The sequence below is a fragment of the Pristiophorus japonicus genome, chromosome 2 (genome assembly GCF_044704955.1).
Source record: "Pristiophorus japonicus isolate sPriJap1 chromosome 2, sPriJap1.hap1, whole genome shotgun sequence".
NCBI classification, from domain to species: Eukaryota; Metazoa; Chordata; class Chondrichthyes; family Pristiophoridae; genus Pristiophorus; species Pristiophorus japonicus.
Genome location: NC_091978.1, coordinates 204160463 through 204183220, shown reverse-complemented (window position 1 = coordinate 204183220; position 22758 = coordinate 204160463). Strand labels below are relative to the sequence as shown.

General features: G+C 44.8%; 1 protein-coding gene across 3 annotated transcripts in view; it reads left to right on the top strand.

Annotated features, from left to right (window-relative positions):
- Positions 1 to 22758, top strand: part of slit2 (slit homolog 2 (Drosophila)) — an 850855-nt gene that overhangs the window by 460022 nt on the left and 368075 nt on the right. For all 3 annotated transcript variants that reach the window (XM_070870756.1, XM_070870755.1, XM_070870754.1), the window contains 4 exons: positions 1369 to 1512; positions 2845 to 3011; positions 14070 to 14202; positions 17940 to 18008. In XM_070870756.1, coding sequence (XP_070726857.1) covers positions 1369 to 1512; positions 2845 to 3011; positions 14070 to 14202; positions 17940 to 18008 — 513 coding nt within the window. The remainder of the gene's footprint in view (positions 1 to 1368; positions 1513 to 2844; positions 3012 to 14069; positions 14203 to 17939; positions 18009 to 22758) is intronic.

The following is a 22758-nucleotide window of genomic DNA, read 5'->3' as shown; positions in this document are numbered from 1 at the left end:
TAGGGTTTTCCTTAATTTTACTGGCCAAGAATTTCTCATGCTCTCTCTTAGCAGTCCTAATATCCTTTTTAATTTTGTCTCTTAACTTTCTGTATTCCTCTAAAGATTCTATAGTATTTAGCCGTTGGTATATGACATAAGCGTCCCTTTTTTTCATAATCCTCCCCTGTAAGTCCCTAGACAGCCAGGGGGCTCTAGAATTACTTTTCCCAACTTTTTTCTTTAAGGGCACATGTTTGGCCTGAGCCTTCCGAGTCTCCTCCTTAAATTCCTCCCACTGTTCCGACACTGATTTATCCACAAGTAGCTGTTTCCAGTTCACCATGGCCAACTCACTCCTTAACTTAGCAAAATTAGCTTTTCCCCAATTCGGAACTTTTATTCCAGGCCTATTCTTGTCCTTATCCATAACCAACTTGAATCTGACTGAATTATGGTCACTGGCACCCGAGTGCTCTCCCACTAATACCCCTTCAACCTGCCCAGCTTCATTCCCCAAAACTAAATCCAAGACCGCCCCCTCTCATGTTGGGCTTGCTACATATTGACTAAAAAAGTTCTCTTGAATGCATTTCAAGAATTCTGCACCCTTTATACCCTTCACACTAAATTTGTCCCAATTAATACTTGGATAGTTAAAATACCCTACTATTACTACCCTATGGTTTTTGGACTTCACAGCAGTTTGCCACATATTTGCTCCTCTATCTCCCTCCCACTGTTTGAAGGTCTATAATACACGCCCAGCAGTGTGATCGCCCCTTTTTTATTTTTCAATTCGACCCATATGGCCTCATTTGATGATCCCTCTAACATATCATCCCTCCTCACCGCTGTAATAATTTCTTTAATCAGTACCACAACCCCCTCCTGCCCTTTTTACCCCCTCTCTATCTTGTCTAGGATACTCAGCTGCTCCTACATTTAACTGATATTCATTGGGTGTTGGGGTCCATTTGTTTCCACGTAAAATAAAGTGCTTCCATTCTATTTGGTAAGGGACAAGAAAAGCTATGGTGCCAAAAGTCCATGGCCATTCCGATGTGCTTCTACTATTAACTTTGGCGGGCATATGCCAGAAACGAAACCACGTCCCAACCTTATGGCAAACTTTGTAAGATAGCCTTATGGGGATGGTGACTCAGCCCATGCTTTACAAGTACTCTTGTACATTTTGTAAACAACTTTAAACTTTCAAATATTGGAGCAATGGTTTTTTAAAATAGTGTTTACTTTCTGACTGTGAAGCACTACAGTTTCAGACTCAGTAATGGAGTTTGTCTCTGTGCCTGCGGGCAGTATTGTGCCTGTTCCTTGTCTAAAATTGCCTCTGACTATGTTATAATGATTCTGTTCTCTATCCTGTAGAATGCTGAGGAGCAATAAGATTAGTTGTGTCAGCAATAACACGTTCACAGGCCTGAGTTCTGTTCGTCTGCTCTCACTCTACGACAATCAGATAACCACCATTTCTCCAGGAGCGTTTGACACTCTGCATTCCCTGTCCACGCTGTAAGTTGTTAAGAGATATGACGAGAAACCTGAGAAGGCACATTTCAGTAAACTGGGATTTCATTTTTAGTATTGATGACTTGTGTTTTTTGCATGTAGGCCGAAACATTTTAACCAGTAATCTAATTTTACATAATAAAACAAGCATTCTTTACATTTATTCATGTCTATAGATTTTCTGGCTGAGGTTTGATTAGTTATTGAGGGCAATGGAATTTTGAGTAGGAAATTTATTTTTGTAAATGACATGTAATCAGTATAATCAGTGTGGTTGTCAACTGCAAAGGGGAACCTATTTGTTTGTGCAAATAAGTGATGGAGGTCTGGAAATGACATGTTTATGAAATGGCCTTTGTGAAGTAAAAATCCAATCTGAGAGTAAGTCACTGCAGCTTCCCTTTTTCATCTTCAGATTGAATTACTTTTTTATTAGTTCAGCTCAGTTTGACAATATGCTGAAGCTCATTGACAATTTGAATTACAGCCAAATGAGCTATAACCAATAATGCAATATATTCTGGATTGGATAGCCCATTTTAAACTTAAACCATGTCATAGGAGCTCAAGAAAAGTTTGGGACGAGAAAGGCCATTTAGCCCAGCAAAGTTCACCTTTGCTACAGTTCCTGTGTGGCGCTGTGATTACAGAGTGGTTAGCATTTTGCTCAGCTCGAATCCCAGCCTCTTCCTTCAAAAGAGTCTCAAAGCTCTACCCTCATGTCAGAATCTTTTATTTTTGTCTTAAGTAAGGTGAGTGAGGGTACGAGAATGGAACAGTTTTCCATTCCGGGCATCTAGCATCAGCATTGAGCACCAGGTTTCTTAATACAAAAAAGGAAATGTAGAGATCTCACCTACAGTGATGCTCGTAATCCCATTCATTGTGATCATCCATAGTTCAAACTCAGCAGTATTTACACTGGATCTGGTGCCACGAACCATGATGTGGTTGGGCTGTATCAATTTACAGGATGCCAACAATGTAGTGGCACTGGACAATAAGGAAAATGTTGAGATTCAAATCATTCTGGTCATTTCAGCCTAATTGGATTTGTTGCTCACACAACCATTAACATTTGACTGAATCTAGGGCAGTTTTACCAATCTATCATCCGTGACTTTGGATCATTTGCACCATGCACAGTAATTCAAATAAAATTTACTGCCCATTTACAGCTGTACTGTAAATGAGATTTCAGGTGAAGACATGAGGTATGCCAAAAGCCATATTTTAGAATAATATATTTCTTATTATATGTTGTTGACTTAATGATGATTTGCACTGAATTTAAGGTCATTTTCTCAATCACTAATCCCTTCTTGGTCCCTTCAGAAATCTGCTGGCTAATCCCTTTAACTGCAATTGTCATCTGGCCTGGTTGGGTGAGTGGCTGAGAAAGAAACGCATAGTCACTGGAAACCCTCGATGCCAGAAGCCCTATTTCCTGAAGGAAATTCCTATCCAGGATGTAGCAATCCAGGACTTCACATGTGATGATGGTAAGCATTTTAGTCTTGCTCTTTTTCTGTGACTATATTTAGTCTAACAAAAGATCTGACTGTATGTAAAATGGGAGATGGTTGGTTATGTTGGTGTTACTAGCTATCACAAAGTGTACAATTCATGGTAATTGGTGCTTGAACTTACAGTAATGACTTAATTCTAGGTGACTGCAATGCAGTGAGCTCATCTATGGTCCCTAAAATGTTGAGGTTATAACATGCATGAAATTTTGTCAACTGAGTAACTGAACTTTCGGAATGTTAAAGAACAGTTTGTAAGCTGAATTCATTGCACTTGACAACATATTGCATATGCTTCACCTGTTTTTATAAATATAGTTGCATTTTGTAGTCTGCAAAGTATCACATTTAAATCATTTCAAAGTGTGAATGCTGATTCATTACGTGAATACAAAAAGAGTGCAACTGCTGTAATTAATCATTGAGCAGAATAAAGTTTCTCCCAATATGAATATGTTAATAATACCAAAGTCATTTCAGTGTGAATTGAGAGTTTTGTGTTTGCGCAGGTAATTCATTTGTTATGCATGATGTGTGCCTCGTGGAGTGTGATGTCCGTGAGCAATCTGCAGGGCTGTATTACTATTTATTCATGCCTGTGTTTCCTGTCTCACGCTGTTCATGCATGTCGATGTGTGTATTTGGTGTTGTGATTTCTTGGAACGCTTATCTTGGGCATCGACCTGCATTAATTCAGTGCCATGAATAAAACATTGGGTGAAGTTTGTGACTGTGCTGTGACATAATAATGGTGTTTGCTCCAAGGGCCATGGAGAAACGATTTGTGTAAAATACATGCATCCAAAACACATCTGGAGTGTAGATGACTAATTCAAAAGTGCACTTTTCCATTACTGGGCATCTGTTTTATGGGAGTAATGCTGTGAGATGGGCAGAAACACATGGCTTCTTACCAGGTGGCTGGAAACTTGAAGAATTTGGACCATCTGTTTCTTCCACATACACCTTTAATGGTAGTCACTGTTTAAATAAAAGCATTTTTAGCTGTTTTCCCCTCGGTTCGCTTCACAGTGAAGCCAATTGCTGATCTCCCCCTCGAGTCTGGAGGCTTGCACTACATCAGGCAGCATGAAGCATGATTCAAGCAGAGAAGTTTATCTGTGACAGTTTGCCTTCCTTTCCCCATTCCTTCCGTCGATAGAACAAACTCTTCTCCATGCAGTACTCCACCGAACAGCCTACTTGAGAGCTGCCAGAGCTCACCCAACCAGCAAAAAGCAGCCAGATTGACAGGGATCTCTTGGAAAGCTTATCTTGGGCATCGACCTGCATTAATTCAGTGCCATGAATAAAACATTGGATGAAGTTTGTGACTGTGCTTTGACACTGTGCCACAGCACATTGCACACTCTCTGCTTCAGAGCAAATGCCATGTAATGCTCAAAGCAACTGAGCTTTTCAAAAATCTATATTATAAATTTTGCATATACTTGCATATCCTGACATGTAACACTTCCTTTAAAACTTTTCTTTCTATTATGTTTAAAATCACTATTCTTAGCTATATTTCTTACACTTAATTGGCTCCTTCTTCCCACATAACTCAGTCCCAAGTGGTTCTTCCAATGCATCCCTCCCAACTCTGACTGGCACTATTGCCAACAGCTCCTGCTTACTTGTACCAGCTCCAGCAACTCGAAGGTCAACTTATCAAAATAATTTTATATTAATTTCAAGGGTCACTAGTAACTTTATATTAACTCTCATCATCATTCCTTTTCCCAATGCCTCACTATTAAGGTGCTTTCAGGCCCTTCCACCTCAACATATTCTTTCAATTTCAAAATCTATGATGCCCTACTCCAGGTCCTCTTCTAATTCAAAAATAGCCATGCCTGCTCTATCCCTGAAACCTTTTTTTTATCTTTGAAATGCCCACCTACGCTGTTGATGTCATAGCTGTTAAACCTGTTTCCATTCTCCTTTACAGTAGCAAGACCAGGACGAGCCACACATTTTTCAGTTTAATGTTGGTAAAATGAAGCCATCCTTTTTGGGCTCATGCGGACACCTTCCTCACAGTCAGTGAGGATCATTTGAACCTAACCCGTCTGTCGGGTAACTGACTTCAATGGAGAGTAAAATGGGGTGGGGGGTAAAACCAGAATTCTGCCCGATCTTGTCAGTTTTCCGACAGGCAGGTCAGGTTAAAATTGCCCCCAGTCTGTCACCAATAACTGCTTTATTTCACCTCTGCCTTCATGTCTCACCCTCTGCTGCCATCCCATGGTCGTAGAGAGTTTTGTGTTACTTGCTGGCCTCCCCGCTTCTACTTTTCAGGTGCACCCTCACTCCTCGCATCCCCCCCGCTGCCCTCGCAACCTCCCCCAGATGCTCAGAACCAGAGCAACAGAGCAAGAGATTAAATGTACAAAATTCACAATGTCCTTTTCTGAAGTAACAAGGGTAGGTGTATAATGCATTGAAAATTACTCTGCATTGTAACAGATGGCACATCACAGTATACACAGTATATCTCATGTGCTGTGTTTTGACACTGGATTCATTGGATCATTCCCATATCCATTGTACCAACTCTTTGTTTATGTTAGGAATGATATCACAGGCTAACCACTTGGGAAAAACGTGTTGGCACTGACTTGAAGTCTCCTGCACAGTGGGAGCCTCTGAGTTACTATGGTTATTGCATCAGCACCGGCACAAGAAATCCAAAAAAAATAACAGTAATGCAAATATGGGATGCAAGCAATGTTCCTTTACTGTAATGTCCTTTTTTGTAAAGTAAGTAACCTGAATGTAGGAGTAGTACAGATTATATGATAGAGATGGAAAGAAGGAGCTCCAAAAACGTAAAATCTGCAACATAAACAGGAAGTACTGGAAATGCACAGAATGTTGAAATTGTTTACACTGGCCGGAGAATCGGTAACCAGAGGACACAGATTTAAGATAATTGGCAAAAGAATCAAGGGAGAGATGAGGAGAATTCTTTGACTCAGCAAGTTGTTATGATGTGGAATGCACTGCCTGGAAGGCTGGTGGAAGCAGATTCTGCAGTAACTTTGAAAAGGGAATTGGATATATTCTTGAAAAGGAAAAATCTGGGGAAGAGCAGTGGAATGGGACTAATTGGACAGCTGTTTCAAAGAGCCAGCACAGGTACGATGGACCAAATGGTCTCCTTCTGTGCTGTATGATTGTATATCTGTCAACTTCTGTAAGGAAAAAAGATGGGTTAACAAGGCTGATTCCTCAATTTGACACTCCGGGCCATGATCAATGCTTGTAAGGGCCACTAGTTAGAAAATCACAAGTCCACACTGCTCGAATTTCCATTCCAAACAGAGGTCCTGTCAATGCCAGCGCTGCCAAGAAGACCGGATCATAGAATCCACCCTTATGTTTCAGGTGTAGACCCTTCGTCAGAACTGAACTGTTCTGACTAAGAGTCTCCACCGAAAACATTAACCCATCTTTTTATCTTTTTAGATGCTGATGGGACCTGTTGTATATTTCCAGCATTTTCTACCACAGTTTATCCATATAATTGAGATAATTTCCTGACTTTGCATTCCTGGTTGGGGGCCTCACTCACTCAGGGTGCCTATTAGAAATTTGAGCAGGCACTACTCATGCTTATGGTTTGGAAATTAATCTTTGAGCTATATCACATAAACCTCACTTCCTGTCTCGTGCCAGAGTTACTTTGCTTTGTGGAAACCAAAGTGTTTTCAAATGATTTTGCATTCTAGTTGTCAGCTGCAAAAGTAAGAGTTTCTCTTCTCAATGACATATGTTTGGAAACATGTTTTTTTCCCCCCTCCAAGAACAGTAGAGTTTCTGTCAGGAAACAGTTTTCAAGCTGTCAGTCCTTATGCTCTATTTATATTACTTCCTGGTGCAGCTGGATCTGGGCCAATTCCAGTTCAATCTGCGGGCGAGTCTCACAGACCTGTATTCAATGATGGACGGCAGAAATCACTGCAGGTGAAGCTGCCATACCTGTTCCAGGAAGTCATCTAAATTGAGCACCAGGATTAACAGCTTGAAAACAGCTTCCTGACACTAATGGAGCTCCACTGTTACTGGGAAAGAGTGGGTTTTCAAGCACGCATCACTGGAAAAGAAAACTTTTATTGTTCATATTGGGGACCATACTCCAAAATGTTAATTGTTTACAATACCGTGCCTCAATGAATGTCAATGGGGTTGTTGTCAAGCTGACTAACTGGAAAATGGTGTTATACTTACTGTCACTGTGCTGCGAAAAGCTTGCTCCCTTTTGTACAAGGTACTTTAGTCTAGATTTTCTACTGGTTCTAGATCTGGCACTGTTGAAATCAAAATAGGAATTGGGTCAGTTCAGATTGATTGAAATGGAAATGTGTTGTTTGCATCCAATTTTTCATGGGCAGCTCATCAGCAGAACTTCAAGTGCAGATTCGGCCTAGTTTTGGGAACACATTGGCAGTAGATCTTGACTTTGTGCAATCGTATAAAATGGGTGATAGTGACTCAACCAGTACTTCGTAGCCAACAAGCTGGATGGAGAAGAGAACGCTGCCCAATGAAGGGCGATCCTCCTCACCGTCTGTGGGGTACCAACGTATGGCCTCATGAAAAATCTGCTTACTCCAGCGAAACCCACGGAGAAATTGTACGATGATTTGTGTACACTGGTCTGCGAGCTTTTGAACCCGAAGGAAAGGGTTCTGATGGCAAGGTACCAGTTCTACACCTACAAGACGTCAGAAGGCCAGGAAGTGTCGAGTTATGTCGCCGAGCTAAGATGCCTTGCAGGACATTGCGAATTTGAAGGACATTTGGAGCACATGCTCAGGGACTTTTTCGTACTTGGCATTGGCCACGAAACCATACTTCGCAAACTTCTGACTGTAGAGACCCCAACCTTGAGTAAGGCCATAGCGATAGCCCAAGCGTTCATTGCCACCAGTGACAATACTAAGCAAATCTCTCAGCACACAAGTGCTGCTACAAGTACTGTGAACAAAGTGATGTTGTTTTCAAATCGCAACGTACAGGGCAGGCCCCACATACCTGCAGCTACATGTCCGCAGATGTCTCAGAGTCCACCATCAAGGGTGATGAATGCAAGGCCATTAACACCTTGTTGGCGCTGCGGGGGTGATCATCATTTCCATTCATGCGCTTCAAAGGATACCTTTGCAAGGGTTGTGGAACAATGGGACATCTCCAATGTATGTGCAGGCGAGCTGCAAATCCTGTTAAACCTGCAAACTACCATATTGTAGAGGAGGACAGATCCACGGAGGATCACGATGAACCAGAGTCTCAGACTGAGGAGGCAGAGGTACATGGGGTGCACACATTCACCACAAATTGCCCCCCTATAATGCTGAATGTTGAACTAAATGGACTCCCGGTGTCAGTGGAGCTGGACAAGGGCAGGAGCCAGTCCATCATGAGCAAAAGGACTTTCAAAAGATTGTGGTGCAGCAAGGCCTCAAAGCCAGTCTTAACTCCAGTTCGTACGAAACTAAGAACTGATTCCCGTAATCGGCAGTGCTACTGTAAAGGTCTCCTATGATGGAGCGGTGCACAATCTACCACTCTGGGTGGCCCGGGCGATGGTCCCACGCTGCTCAGCAGGAGCTGGCTGGGAAAGATACGCTGGAACTGGTTCGACGTCCGAGCGCTATCGCCCACTGACGACACGTCATGTGCCCAGGTCTTAAACAAGTTCTCTTTGCTGTTCGAACCAGGCATCGGAAAATTGCAAGGAGCAAAAATGCAGATCCACCTAATTCCGGGGTCGCGACCCATCCATCACAAGGTGAGAGCAGTACCGCACATGATGAGAGAAAGGGTAGAGATCGAGCTAGACCGGCTGCAACGAGAGGGCATCATTTCACCGATCGAGTTCAATGAGTGGACCAGTCCTATTGTCCCAGTCCTCAAGGAAGACAGCACCGTCAGAATTTGTGGCGATTACAAAGTAACTATCAATTGTTTTTCCCTGCAGGACCAATACCCACTACCAAAGGCCGACGACCTCTTTGCAACGCTGGCGGGAGGGAGGGTGTTCACAAAGCTGGATTTGACTTCAGCCTACATGACGCAGGAACTGGAGGAATCACCGAAGGGCCTGAACTGCATCAACACGCAAAAAGGTCTTTTTAGTTATAACAGCTGCCCGTTTGGAATTCGATCAGCGGCGGCGATTTTCCAGAGAAACATGGAAAGCTTACTGAAGTCGGTCCCGCACAGAGGTGGTCTTCCAGGAGGAGGTGCTTAGTTGACTCAACCGCGTGGGGCTCAGGTTAAAACGCTCGAAGTGAATTTTCCTGGCACCTGAAGTGGAGTTCCTGGGGAGGAGGATCGTGGCGGACGGCATCAGGCCCACTGATTCGAAGACGGAGGCAATCGCGGACGCACCGACACAATAGAACGTGATGGAGCTGTGGTCATTTCTCGAACTCCTGAATTACTTTGGTAACTTCTCACCGGGTCTCAGCAAACTGTTAGAACCACTGCACATCTTACTGAATAAAGGGGACGAATGGGTATGGGGCAAAAGCCAAGAAAATGCCTTTGTAAAGGCTAGAAAATTGTTATGCTCAAGCAAATTGCTTGAGTTGTATGATCCATGTAAGCGTTTGGTACTAGCATGTGATGCGTCGTCATATGGCGTCGGGTGTGTATTGCAACAAGCTAATGATTTTGGGAAATTGCAACCGGTTGCTTATGCATCCAGGAGTCTGTCTAAGGCTGAGAGAGCCTACAGCATGATTGAAAAAGAAGCGTTAGTGTGTGTCTATGGGGTAAAGAAAATGCATCAATATCTGTTTGGGCTAAAATTTGAATTGGAAACTGACCATAAGCCACTCATATCCCTGTTTTCCAAGAGTAAGGGGATAAATACCAATGCATCGGCCCACATCCAGAGATGGGCGCTCACGTTGTCCGCAAACAACTATGCCATCTGCCACAAGCCAGGCACAGAAAACTGCGCCGATGCTCTCAGTCGACTGCCATTGCCCACCACGGGGGTGGAAATAGCACAGCCCGCAGATTTAGCCATGGTTATGGAAGCATTTGAGAGTGAGCAATCATCCATCACTGCCCGGCAGATCAAAACCTGGACGAGCCAGGGCCTCTTATTGTCCCCAGTCAAAAACTGTGTGCTTCACAGGAGCTGGTCCAGTGTCCCAGTGGAAATGCAGGAAGAGATAAAGCCGTTCCAGCGGCACAAAGATGAAATGTCTATACAGGCAGACTGCCTTCTGTGGGGGAATCGTATAGTGGTTCCCAAGAAGGGCAGAGAAACCTTCATCAGTGACCTCCACAGTACCCACCCAGGCATTGTAATGATGAAAGCGATAGCCAGATCCCACGTGTGGTGGCCCGGTATCGATGCGGAATTAGAGTCCTGTGTTCACAGATGTAATACATGCTCGCAGTTAAGCAATGCACCCAGGGAGGCGCTGCTAAGTTTATGGTCTTGGCCCTCGAAACCGTGGTCTAGGGTACATGTCGACTATGGTCCCGTTCTTGGGTAAAATGTTCCTTGTGGTTGTAGATGCGTACTCCAAATGGATTGAATGTGAGATAATGTCGGCAAGCACGTCCGCTGTCACTACTGAAAACCTGCGGGCCATGTTTGCCACACACGGCCTACCCGATGTCCTGGTGAGCGACAACGGGCCATGTTTTACCAGTGCTGAGTTCAAAGAATTCATGACCCGGAACGGGATCAAACATGTCACATTTGCCCCGTTTAAACCAGCGTCCAATGGTCAGGCAGAGAGATCAGTGCAAACCATCAAGCAGGGCTTGAAGAGGGTAATGGAAGGCTCACTGCAGACTCGCCTATCCCGAGTCCTGCTTAGCTACCGAGCGAGACCCCATTCGCTCACGGGGATCCCACCTGCTGAACTGCTCATGAAAAGAGCACTTAAGGCAAGACTCTCATTAGTTTACCCAATCTACATGAATAGGAAGAGAGCAGGCGGCTTCAACAAAATACATTCCATGATAGCGCAAACGTGTCACGTGAGATTGAAATCAATGATCCTGTATTTGTATTGAATTATGGACAAGGTCCCAAGTGGCTTCCCGGCACTATCGTGGCTCACGAGGGGAGCAGGGTGTTTTGGGTCAAACTTTCAAATGTCTCATTCACCGGAAACACTTGGACCAAATCAAACTCAGATTCATGGACTATCCTGAGCAACCCACTTTGGACCCTACCTTCTTTGACCCCCCAACATACACACTAGTGGCAACCAACACCACGGATGGTTTGCACTGCTCTCTCTGCCTGACCATTGGACGCTGGTTTAAACGGGGCAAATGTGACATGTTTGATCCCGTTGCGGGTCATGAATTCTTTGAACTCAGCACTGGTAAAACATGGCCCGAAGCAGAACCCATCATCCACAACAGCCCAGCAGGACCCACCACACCAGGCCCAGCAAGGCCAGCTGCACAGCAGCCCAGCGAGGGCCCAACAATTGACTCACCAATGCCAGCTTTCACACGAGATGATCAACCAGGGCAAGAAGGGCCCCAGATCGACTCACATTTTAAATAGTTACACTCTTGACTGTGTGGGGGGAGTGTTATATATGTAAGCTTGTATATACTCTGTGCAGCCACTAGAGGGTTCATCCCCTGGAGTCCCAAGGGATCCCTTGGTAGCACAGATATTTAAGGAGGCCTCACAGGTTGACGAGGCACTCTGCAATAAAAGACTAAGGTCACACTTTAATTTGAGAGTCAGTCTGACTCTTTCTCCATACACAACAGTGTTGGTATGAAGGTTCCAGCAGGTGAGCATTGAGTACCTCTAAAGTAATTTCTGACATCCCTCTGTAGTTTGTCTTTTTACTCCAAACACATCAGATTTCCATTGGAAAACACACTGGTGTCAGTGATAGGGGCAAAAAAATAATTAAAACAAAAACTGGTGAAATAGAGTTACCTGATGCCCAGTACACTTACTATTGCCTAGCAACCCTAGACACTTGACATTCTGCATGCCAGATCAGGGGAAAATGGTGTGCAAAACCAATGGCCACCTGTTTGAGGCAGGGGCTTCCACCATTGCTGACCCGCCAACTGGAAACTGCACTGGGGCACAAAGTGGGCCACCTGGTTACCTTCAAAACCAGGTGGACCATGGCAGGAAATGATGGGTTTTCTGTTTCTTTCAAATTGAGGACAACCAATAGCCCTTTACTTTTTGATCTATTTTTGTGGCTTATCCCCCACCACCAATGTAAATTACTCCAGATAGTGAATAATGCATAATGTCAAAATAGTAGATGCGGTAATTTCATATGAACACTTTGGGCCCAAGTTTCCACATGATTCGCGCCTGATTTTTAGGAGCAACTGGTGGAGAACGGACGATTTTAGAAATCGCAATTCTCCACATTTTTTTTTCTGCAGTTCTAGTCAGGTAGAACAGTTCTAGTTTAGAACAGAATTTTTTCTTCAAAAGGGGGTGTGTCCGGCCACTGACGCCTGATTTGAAAGTTTCCACAGTGAAAACGTACTCCAAACTAAAGTAGAATGGCGCCAGTGAAGATTTTTGTAGAACTGAAAAAACCTGTTCTACACATTAAAAAATCAGGCGCAGGTTACAAATTAGGCGCCCAGAACGAGTTGGGGGGGAAGGGAACTCATTAAATTCGACAATAAATCCTTATTTATACTTCTACAAATATTATACAAATAAATCCAACCTGAATAAACATTTATAAGCCAAGAAAAGATTAAATAAACCATCTTCCTACCTGTGTGAAAGTGCTTCAGCCAGAGAGAATTCTGCAGCTGTTCGTGCCGCTGAGCGAGAGAGGGAGGGGGAGAGAGAGAGAGAGAGGGAGGGAGGGAGGGGAGAGAGGGAGGGAGGGGAGAGGAGGGGAGGGAGGGGAGAGAGGGAGGGGGGGGAGGGAGGGAGGGGGGGGAGCAGGTGTCGGGTCGGTGGGGGAGAGCGGGTGTCGGGTGTGGGGGGGGGGAGCGAGTGTCGGGTCGGGTCTGGTCGGCGGGGGGGGGGGGGGAGCGGGTGTCGGGTCGGGTCTGGTCGGCGGCGGGGGGGGGAGCGGGTGTTGGGTCGGGTCTGGTCGGCGGGGGGGGGGGGGGAGCGAGTGTCGGGTCTGGTCGGGCGGGGAGCAGGAGCTGGCCGTGGGAGGAGCCTCATTCACGCAGCCCCAGTGAGGCCATTGGGCCAGGGCTAGGGGCTGCGTGCTTCGGGCCCCTCCCACACAGTTCGGCGCCTGGAGCTACTGCACTTGCGTGCCGACTGTAGCGCGCATGTGCAGAGGTCCCGGCACTGTTTTCAGCGCCGGGACCTGGCTCCGCCCCCCCACAGCTCGTGCTGGCTGCGCCGAGTGCCACAGGACCTGTAAGTCGGTGGAGAATACCGAGGATTTTTTTAGGCGCCGTTTTAGGCGCGAAAAACGGGCGCTCAGCTCGGAGGGGCGCCCGTTTTCTTTCTTGTGGAAACTTGGGCCCATTAAGTGGATGTTTGTCATACAGTGTAATTCTGTGGTTTGTCTTATTTACACAAAGACACAAATCTAATCAAGAGGTTTGGGTAATGCGCTATGTTCTGAAGAAGCTCAGGAAATGCATAACTATTACATGAACCTGGAGACTGGTGCTTACAAGGGAGTAAGACAGTAATCTGATCCATGGGACCAGGTGATGATTATTAACCATTTCAGCTTCACTCTTACAGTTTCATCGAATGATTCGATTAGATTACTTGTAATCACTGCCAGGTAGCCAATATTCTCCATATAAATAAATCTGTATGATTCTATTAGATTACTGCCTTGTAATCACTGCCAGGTATCCATTATTCTCTATAAAAATCTTTTGATCTCGGTGCACTTTTCATTTTGGTGCAACAATGCTACTGTACCCCATTATGAGTTAATGTGAGCAGCTTGAATCTATTACCTCAAATGGCCCATGTTTTAGCATCCTTTTGAACTGTCCTTAGAATTTAAGGAAATAGCTGTTTATTTTGCCTCACAGTAATCTCTTCTGTCCACAATCCAGGAAATGATGACAACAGCTGTTCACCCCTTGCTCGTTGCCCTGCGGAATGCACTTGCCTGGATACTGTGGTTCGTTGCAGTAACAAGGGGCTCAAAGCCTTACCCAAGGGCCTCCCCAAAGATGTGACAGAAGTGTGAGTAACACTTCTTACTTTTTGGACGCTTATGTTCAAAGTCATAATTGAGAGTTTCTGAGTTTACGGATAATCAAAAGGGAGCTGACCAAACATGGCAATCTGCAGCTCAAAAAATCCTGATTGGATGGCAAATGTGAGTCCTGTTCTCTTTCTGCGGAGGAAATTGTAATTTCTTGTGACAGAAAAATGTGAAGATTAGGTACATTGCACTAGCATGTGCCCATCTTATAAAGCAATTCCCAACTTACATTGAATTTAGTATAGTTTTATATTTTCTTACTTGAATTGTGCAGTTATGTAGGTGTTTTGAGTGGTCAGAGAAACAGACACTTTACATTTCCACCTTCAGTCTATGTTGTGCTGTAGCTTAAAGTTCTAGAACGTGATAGCTTGCACTAAATGAGAATGTTGTGGGGCTTCCCGCTGCACAGGGCTGTTTGCCCACAAGTAATGTGTGTTGGAAACTTGGGTGTGTGCTGCACATGATTTTTAATCATTTAAATTAATGGTTAAAAAATGGTGCATGGCGCACACGTGAATTTATGATATGCTCTACCTTCAAAGTTGAGGAAATTGTGAAGTTGATAAAAATTCAGAAAGATGGGTTGGAAATTATTTATGGCCCATTTCCAGGCCCTAAGTCGGGGAGTGTTTAGTCCATTCAGCCCAATGGGACTCTCATCAGCTGAGAGCTGGAGTGAGTTTCATTGAGGACCTAGTAAAGGCTTGAAGATTTAAAAAAATGCCCTTTTGCTTGGAGCAGATGAAAATTTCACATATTTTTCTTTGGCTTTTCCTGGGCATTGGGGTCCTCCGAGCCACTTCAACAAACACTAACTGAATTGGGCGGGTGGCTCTGAATCACCTGTACAACGCAGGAACCTCTGCCCCATTATGGCAATGATGGTACAGATCTGTGTTGATGTCTGGCAATCCTATTCCGTTACACTTCTACCAGCAGTGCAGGGACCCCAACATTTCTGGCTGACTCTCTTCATGTTATTCTCGCTTCCTAACTACATTTTAATGACGGCTGTTACTCCCGCTCACCATCTTTTCTGATGGTCTAATTAGTCTGGGAATCATTACCATTCCATTCAAATAAATAAATTTTGTACATTTATGAACACTGTACAAAATCATCCACCCTTCCTATAAATAAATGAGAAAACTGTAATCTTTGTTTTCTCTAAGTAGCTTCTGATCTCACACATCCCACCTCTGACTTAGCATCACCTATGTGGGCATCATTGTTAACAGCAGCTTTGTCTGCTGTGCCAGGGGACACACCTGTGCTGTGTAGCAATGTTCTCCCCTCCCAGCCAGTCGAATTACATTCTGTCCCTTTAGTGCTGCTGTTATATTGTGTTTTAGGAAGCATTTCTCCAAAACCAATTCCCTGGTCCCACTGCTATAGAAACTGGGAATCTCAGCTGATGATGGGTTTCAGGAATTATTCTTTTTGCTGGGAAGCTGAGCGCTGTGGCCTTGTGGTTGCTAAACCACCCTCAGCATTGTACAACACATGAGTCATCAATAGTGTCGCAGCCACTGCAGCTTAAAAAACACCTACACTTACATTTTGATATTGATGATTCCATTGTTATTTGATAAATGTATTCAAAAAGAAGAAGGTTTGCATTGGTTACAGGGCCTTTTTAGAATCATTTTTTACAGATTGGGAAAAACTACAGTAATTAATATTTAAAACCAGCAGTAGCTGTTCTCAGTCTTACTCAAATCTCAGTCCATACTTAAAATGCCGAGGAACAGTTGCATACAAATCACTGTAATTAATATTTAAAACCATGAGTTACAGCTTCACAAAGGCACAGTATTAATTTTTAACTTGGCAATGGTTATTAACAGCCTTCCATAATTAACAATAATGAATATTTTACAACAACAATAACAATTAAGTTTCCCAAGATTAGAACTTAAAACAACGAAATAAAAGTCTTCCTAGCGGGAGAAAAAGCAACCAACCGGGCTTTCAAATTATTCTGTTAGCTTTTATGTAGACTTTTATTATATGCCTGTAGGACTTGTTTAAAGAAACTTATAGGGATTCTACAGGATATTTGATTTGTGACACTCTGATCTACTGAGTACAAACACTCAGTTCTTCAGCATAAAGGAGAGGATAAGAGATGCCAGCAAATGTTGGCATTAGGCTTAGTCCCTACCATTCTCCACCCCCCACAATTGAAAGATCCAAAAAGACAGGCAGTGATGCAAGGGAAGCCCCAAAATATAAATAAATCCTTACAGTTTGCCCCATGGATCTATGGGCCAGGAGGCTTTCTGCTGTGTATGGACACCAGCCATAAGGTCCCAAATCTGGCAGCCAGCCCACTGCAAAGAGGAAAGGAAAATCAGACTCATGGTCTCCAACTCAAACTCATTCTTTCCCAGGATATCAAAATTATGAAACACCTCCATCAGTCTTACCTGTCTCCTACAATCTACCGAGCTTGCTGTCACCTAACCACTACCTTTTGATTTACCTCCTTACTTTTTTCTCCTGCTGTTGGTGGTTTGCTGCACTATGCACCATCGGAGCAGGCCAGAGAGTGGAAGGAGCAGCGTGGTGGCCTGGCCTAGCAGTATGTGTGGCCCCTGTCCTGTGATTACCATCGGAGCAGGCCGGGGAGCGGAAGGATCAGTGTGGCGGCCTGGCCTAGCAGTATGTGTGGCCCCTGTCCTGTGAACACCATCGGAGCAGGCCGGGGAGTGGAAGGAGCAGCGTGGCGGCCTGGCCTAGCAGTATGTGTGGCCCCTGTCCTGTGAACACCATCGGAGCAGGCCGGGGAGTGGAAGGAGCAGCGTGGCGGCCTGGCCTAGCAGTATGTGTGGCCCCTGTCCTGTGAACACCATCGGAGCAGGCCGGGAGCGGAAGGAGCAGCGTGGCGGCCTGGCCTAGCAGTATGTCTGGCCCCCGTCCTGTGAACACCATCGGAGCAGGCCGGGGAGCAGAAGGAGCAGCGTGGTGGCCTGGCCTAGCAGTATGTGTGGCCCCTGTCCTGTGAGCACCATCGGAGCAGGCCGGGGAGTGGAAGGAGCAGCGTGGCGGCATACCACTCCAGGGAGCAGCACGTGTTGGAGCAGGAGAGCAACAGCAGTGAAGAGTGACGTCATCAAGGTCCAGGTCGGTGATTGGAGCGTGGGCAGTTACAGCAGGAACGGCGAGGTCGGGGCGAAGGAGCGGCGAGAGACTGTAGAGGGATGTGATCAGGGTCCAGGAGAGGCGAGAGTTCGGGGCTCAGAAGAGGCGAGTGCCCAGGGGCAGCATGGGCCAGCCTACACTGCGATATGTGTGTGCACTGGGTCCGTGCAGCAGAGCAGGTCTCCAGTCATCTTGGTTAATCCTTGCTACTGGACCAAGACCTAGCTCTGTCAAGCCCGTGTGGTGTCTGGTGTGCAGTGGTCACCACACGTTAAAAAAAATCCACGCACAGACATCTTCCACCCTTCAAGATTTGGTTCAGACCTGGAATTTTAGGTCCATCATTGAAACACCTGTGAACTTTTTGACGTGGAAGCAAGTCATCCTCGGTTCGAGGGACTGCCTATGATGATGATGATGATGCACCATAGTTCGTCAATAATAGAAGCCTTTCCTGTACTGTGTTAATTGTTGTATTTGGTTTAAAGTTGGAAGATAGGAGGGTGAACTCAAACAAATGCATCACTGTTGCTTGATGTCGTATCTCATGCACTGTTCTGTGTTGCAGATATCTGGATGGAAATCAGTTTGTGATGGTGCCCAAGGAACTCACCACCTACAGGCATTTATTACTTATGTATGTACTTCCATTGTTACACTTTTAAAATACTGGTATTTAATAGGAACATCGGAACCGGAGCAGGGCATTCAGCCTCTCGAGCCTGTTCCACCATTCAATGAGAGCATGGCTGACCTGTATCCTAACTCTATTCACCCACTGTGGTTTCATTTCGCTTCATACCCAATCTATTGATCTCAGATTTAAAATGATTAATTGAGTTTGCCTCTACTGCTTTTTGTGGGAGAGAGTTCCACACTTCTACCACCCTTTGTATGAAGAAGTGTTTCCTAACTTCTCTCCTGAATTGCCTGGGTCTAATTTTAAAGTTAGGAGTCTTTCTCCTAGACTCCCCACCAGCGGAAAACATTTCTCTCTATCTACCCTTTCAATTCCTTTCAAAATTTTGTTCACTGATTAATTGTAATGTTTAGTTTGACAGGCTACATTGTACACAGGAGGCTGGGCCATTGACAAGAGATTGTTTAGCTCAGAATCAAAGGGTGGCTTTTGGGATGTTGCAATCAAATACTGTTGTTAGAAAATGGATATCTGTGTTGACCTTAAAGGCCAGGGAATACAGGCTGTACCAGGCAGTGTTGAATATCAAGAAAGGTAAATTATGTTAAGTACAACTGTAGCATCTTCTGTGTCTTTTTGGTGGCGCCTTACATGTTGCCCCAAGATTTTTGTGATTTTCTGCGGGGGGTCGGGGCTGGGGGGGGGGGGGGAAGCGGACCTGTGCCAACAGCAGGTGCAGCCCATCGCATCAATGCTTATAAAGCGTGATGGAGTGTTCCCAGCATAATACCTCAGTTTCTTGCTCGATCAATGGCTGAGCATCCAAGAGAAGTGCCCACTGGTCTCCCAAGTGACCAGTCTTCATGTGGGAGTCTAAACAGTGAGTGTTGGTGGGCTATTTAAACAAGGAAGAAGAGCATACCATAGCCGAGCAAGATATCCACAGTTTCAGAGCTCGCTGGGTAGCAATCAGGAATGCAAATCTTGGCTGATGTTTCAGCAGCCTGAGATTACAACCAGTTGCAATGCTTGGAAAGGGAGCTGGGCCATGCGAGCTGAGGTCACCTAACGCAGCACAAACAAGGAGTCAAACTTGGCACATTCTGGCCTGTAGCTTTTGTGCCAGCAGAAGAGCCTTTGGCATACGTGTGTTCTATGCAACGTGATGTAAATCTGAGAAGTATAAATTCAGGTGGCCGAGTGATTTTCAATCGATGCGCCTGGGAGTGCCAGACTGGAACTGATGATCAGCCCTGGGAGATTGAACACGAGACATTCAAGATCTTCATTTTAATCTTACAATGAATAATAATGAGATGGAAACAGCACAGATGTAATTCCATGATTTGCTCACAGTCAGATCTCCCATATAAAATGAATGTTCAAGCATATTCTGGGTCGCCTGGAAGTCTTTGTTTAAAAAGAGAACAGCTGTATTTTCATAAGCAGACTTTAACTTTGGGCTTGTGAGAGCTGAAATCTTTGTTTATATATTTTGGAAGTTTGGTTATTTTTTGGAGGTTTTTGCCTCTGAGTTGGCAGCAAATTTATGATTGCCACAGTCAAATTTCTGGATCTGCAAACTCAAATGGGTGTTCATCTCTGTTTGTGTTATTTGGAGGAGCAAGAGACACCCAGCGACTGGAGCACTGCTCAGGCAGTACAGTTAGATTGTGGGAATGTCCCCTAATTACAGAGACGTGGCTCCAGGATGATCAGGGCTGGGAACTCCACATCCAAGGGTATTCAACATTCAGGAAGGATAGAATAAAAGGAAAAGGAAGTGGGGTAGCATTGCTGGTTAAAGAGGAGATTAATGCAATAGTTCGGAAGGACATTAGCTTGGATGATGTGGAATCTATATGGGTAGAGCTGCAGAACACCAAAGGGAAAAAATCGTTAGTGGGAGTTGTGTACAGACCTCCAAACAGTAGTAGTGATGTTGGGGAGGGCATCAAACAGGAAATTAGGGGTGCATGCAATAAAGGTGCAGCAGTTATCATGGGTGACTTTAATATGCATATAGATTGGGCTAACCAAACTAGAAGCAATACGGTGGAGGAGGATTTCCTGGAGTGCATAAGGGATGGTTTTCGAGACCAATATGTCGAGGAACCAACGACGGGGGGCGGCCATCTTAGACTGGGTGTTGTGTAATGAGAGAGGATTAATTAGCAATCTCGTTGTTTGAGGCCCCTTGGGGAAGAGTGACCATAATATGGTGGAATTCCACATTAGGATGGAGAATGAAACAGTTAATTCAGAGACCAAGGTCCTGAACTTAAAGAAGGGTAACTTTGAAGGTATGAGGCGTGAATTGGCTAGGATAGATTGGCGAATGATACTTAAGGGGTTGACAGTGGATGGGCAATGGCAGACATTTAGAGACCGCATGGATGAACTACAACAATTGTACATCCCTGTACGGCGTAAAAATAAAAAAGGGCAGGTGGCTCAACTGTGGCTATCAAGGGAAATCAGGGATAGTATTAAAGCCAAAGAAGTGGCATACAAATTGGCCAGAAATAGCAGCAAATCCAGGGAATGGGAGAAATTTAGAACTTAGCAGAGGAGGACAAAGGGTTTGATTAGGGCAAGGAAAATCCAGAGTACGAGAGGAAGCTTGCAGGGAGCATTAAGACTGACTGCAAAAGCTTCTATAGATATGTAAAGAGAAAAAGATTAGTAAAGACGTAGGTCCCCTGCAGTCAGAATCAGGGGAAGTCATAATGGGGATCAAAGAAATGGCGGACCAATTGAACAAGTACTTTGGTTCGGTATTCACTGAGGAGGACACAAACAACCTTTCGGATATAAAAGGGGTCAGAGGGTCTAGTAAGAAGAAGGAACTGAGGGAAATCCTTATTAGTCGGGAAATTGTGTTGGGGAAATTGATGGGATTGAAGGCCAATAAATCCCCAGGGCCTGATGGTCTGCATCCCAGAGTACTTAAGGAGGTGGCCTTGGAAATAGCGGATGCATTGACAGTCATTTTCCAACATTCCATAGACTCTGGATCAGTTCCTATGGAGTGGAGGGTAGCCAATGTAACCCCACTTTTTAAAAAAGAAGGGAGAGAGAAAACAGGGAATTATCGACTGGTCAGCCTAACATCGGAGTGGGTAAAATGATGGAATCAATTATTAAGGATGTCATAGCAGCGCATTTGGAAAGAGATGACATGATAAGTCCAAGTCAGCATGGATTTGTGAAAGGGAAATCATGCTTGACAAATCTTCTGTAATTTTTTGAGGATGTTTCCAGTAGAGTGGACAAGGGAGAACCAGTTGATGTGGTGTATTTGGACTTTCAGAAGGCTTTCGACAAGGTCCCACACAAGAGATTAATATGCAAAGTTAAAGCACATCGGATTGGGGGTAGTGTGCTGCCGTGGATTGAGAACTGGTTGGCAGACAGGAAGCAAAGAGTAGGAGTAAATGGGTACTTTTCAGAATGGCAGGCAGTGACTAGTGGGGTACCGCAAGGTTCTGTGCTGGGGCCCCAGCTGTTTACATTGTACATTAATGATTTAGACGAGGGGATTAAATGTAGTATCTCCAAATTTGCGGATGACACTACTTTGGGTGGCAGTGTGAGCTGCGAGGAGGATGCTATGAGACTGCAGAGTGACTTGGATAGGTTTGGTGAGTGGGCAAATGCATGGCAGCTGAAGTATAATGTGGATAAATGTGAGGTTATCCACTTTGGTGGTAAAAACAGAGAGACAGACTATTATCTGAATGGTGACAGATTAGGAAAAGGGGAGGTGCAACGAGAACTGGGTGTAATGGTACATCAGTCATTGAAGGTTGGCATGCAGGTACAACAGGTGGTTAAGAAAGAAAATAGCATGTTGGCCTTCATAGCAAGGGTATTTGAGTATAGGGGCAGGGAGGTTTTACTATAGTTGTACAGGGCCTTGGTGAGGCCACACCTGGAGTATTGTGTACAGTTTTGGTCTCCTAACTTGAGGAAGGACATTCTTGCTATTGAGGGAGTGCAGCGAAGGTTCACCAGACTGATTCCCGGGATGGCAGGACTGACATATCAAGAAAGACTGGATCAACTGGGCTTGTATTCACTAGAATTCAGAAGAATGAGAGGGGATCTCATAGAAACGTTTAAAATTCTGACGGGTTTAGATAGGTTAGACAGGTTAGATGCAGGAAGAATGTTCTCAATGTTGGGGAAGTCCAGAACCAGGGGTCACAGTCTAAGGATAAGGGGTAAGCCATTTAGGACTGAGATGAGGAGAAACTTCTTCACCCAGAGAGTGGTGAACCTGTGGAATTCTCTACCACAGAGAGTTGTTGAGGCCAATTCACTAAATATATTCAAAAAGAAGTTGGATGTAGTCCTTACTACTAGGGAGATCAAGGGGTATGGCGAGAAAGCAGGAATGGGGTACTGAAGTTGCATGTTCAGCCATGAACTCATTGAATGGCGGTGCAGGCTTGAAGGGCCGAATGGCCTACTCCTGCACCTATTTTCTATGTTTCTATGCTTCTAATTAACAGCATTGTTTGGGCCTTAATCAATTGTGCACACAGTTTGTACGCAGACTTCAAGTTCTCATGCTGGTTGGCCACATTGTGTTGCGTTAGATGCCTTAGACATGTTGTAGGCCTTGGACCTTCACACCTGATAATATGGGGAGCTGCAGTGCATCAGGTGCTCGGCATCCCATTATTGGCCCCTACGTGTCTGTGTGTCTATGTATCACGTACATGCCCTTTTCTACCAACTG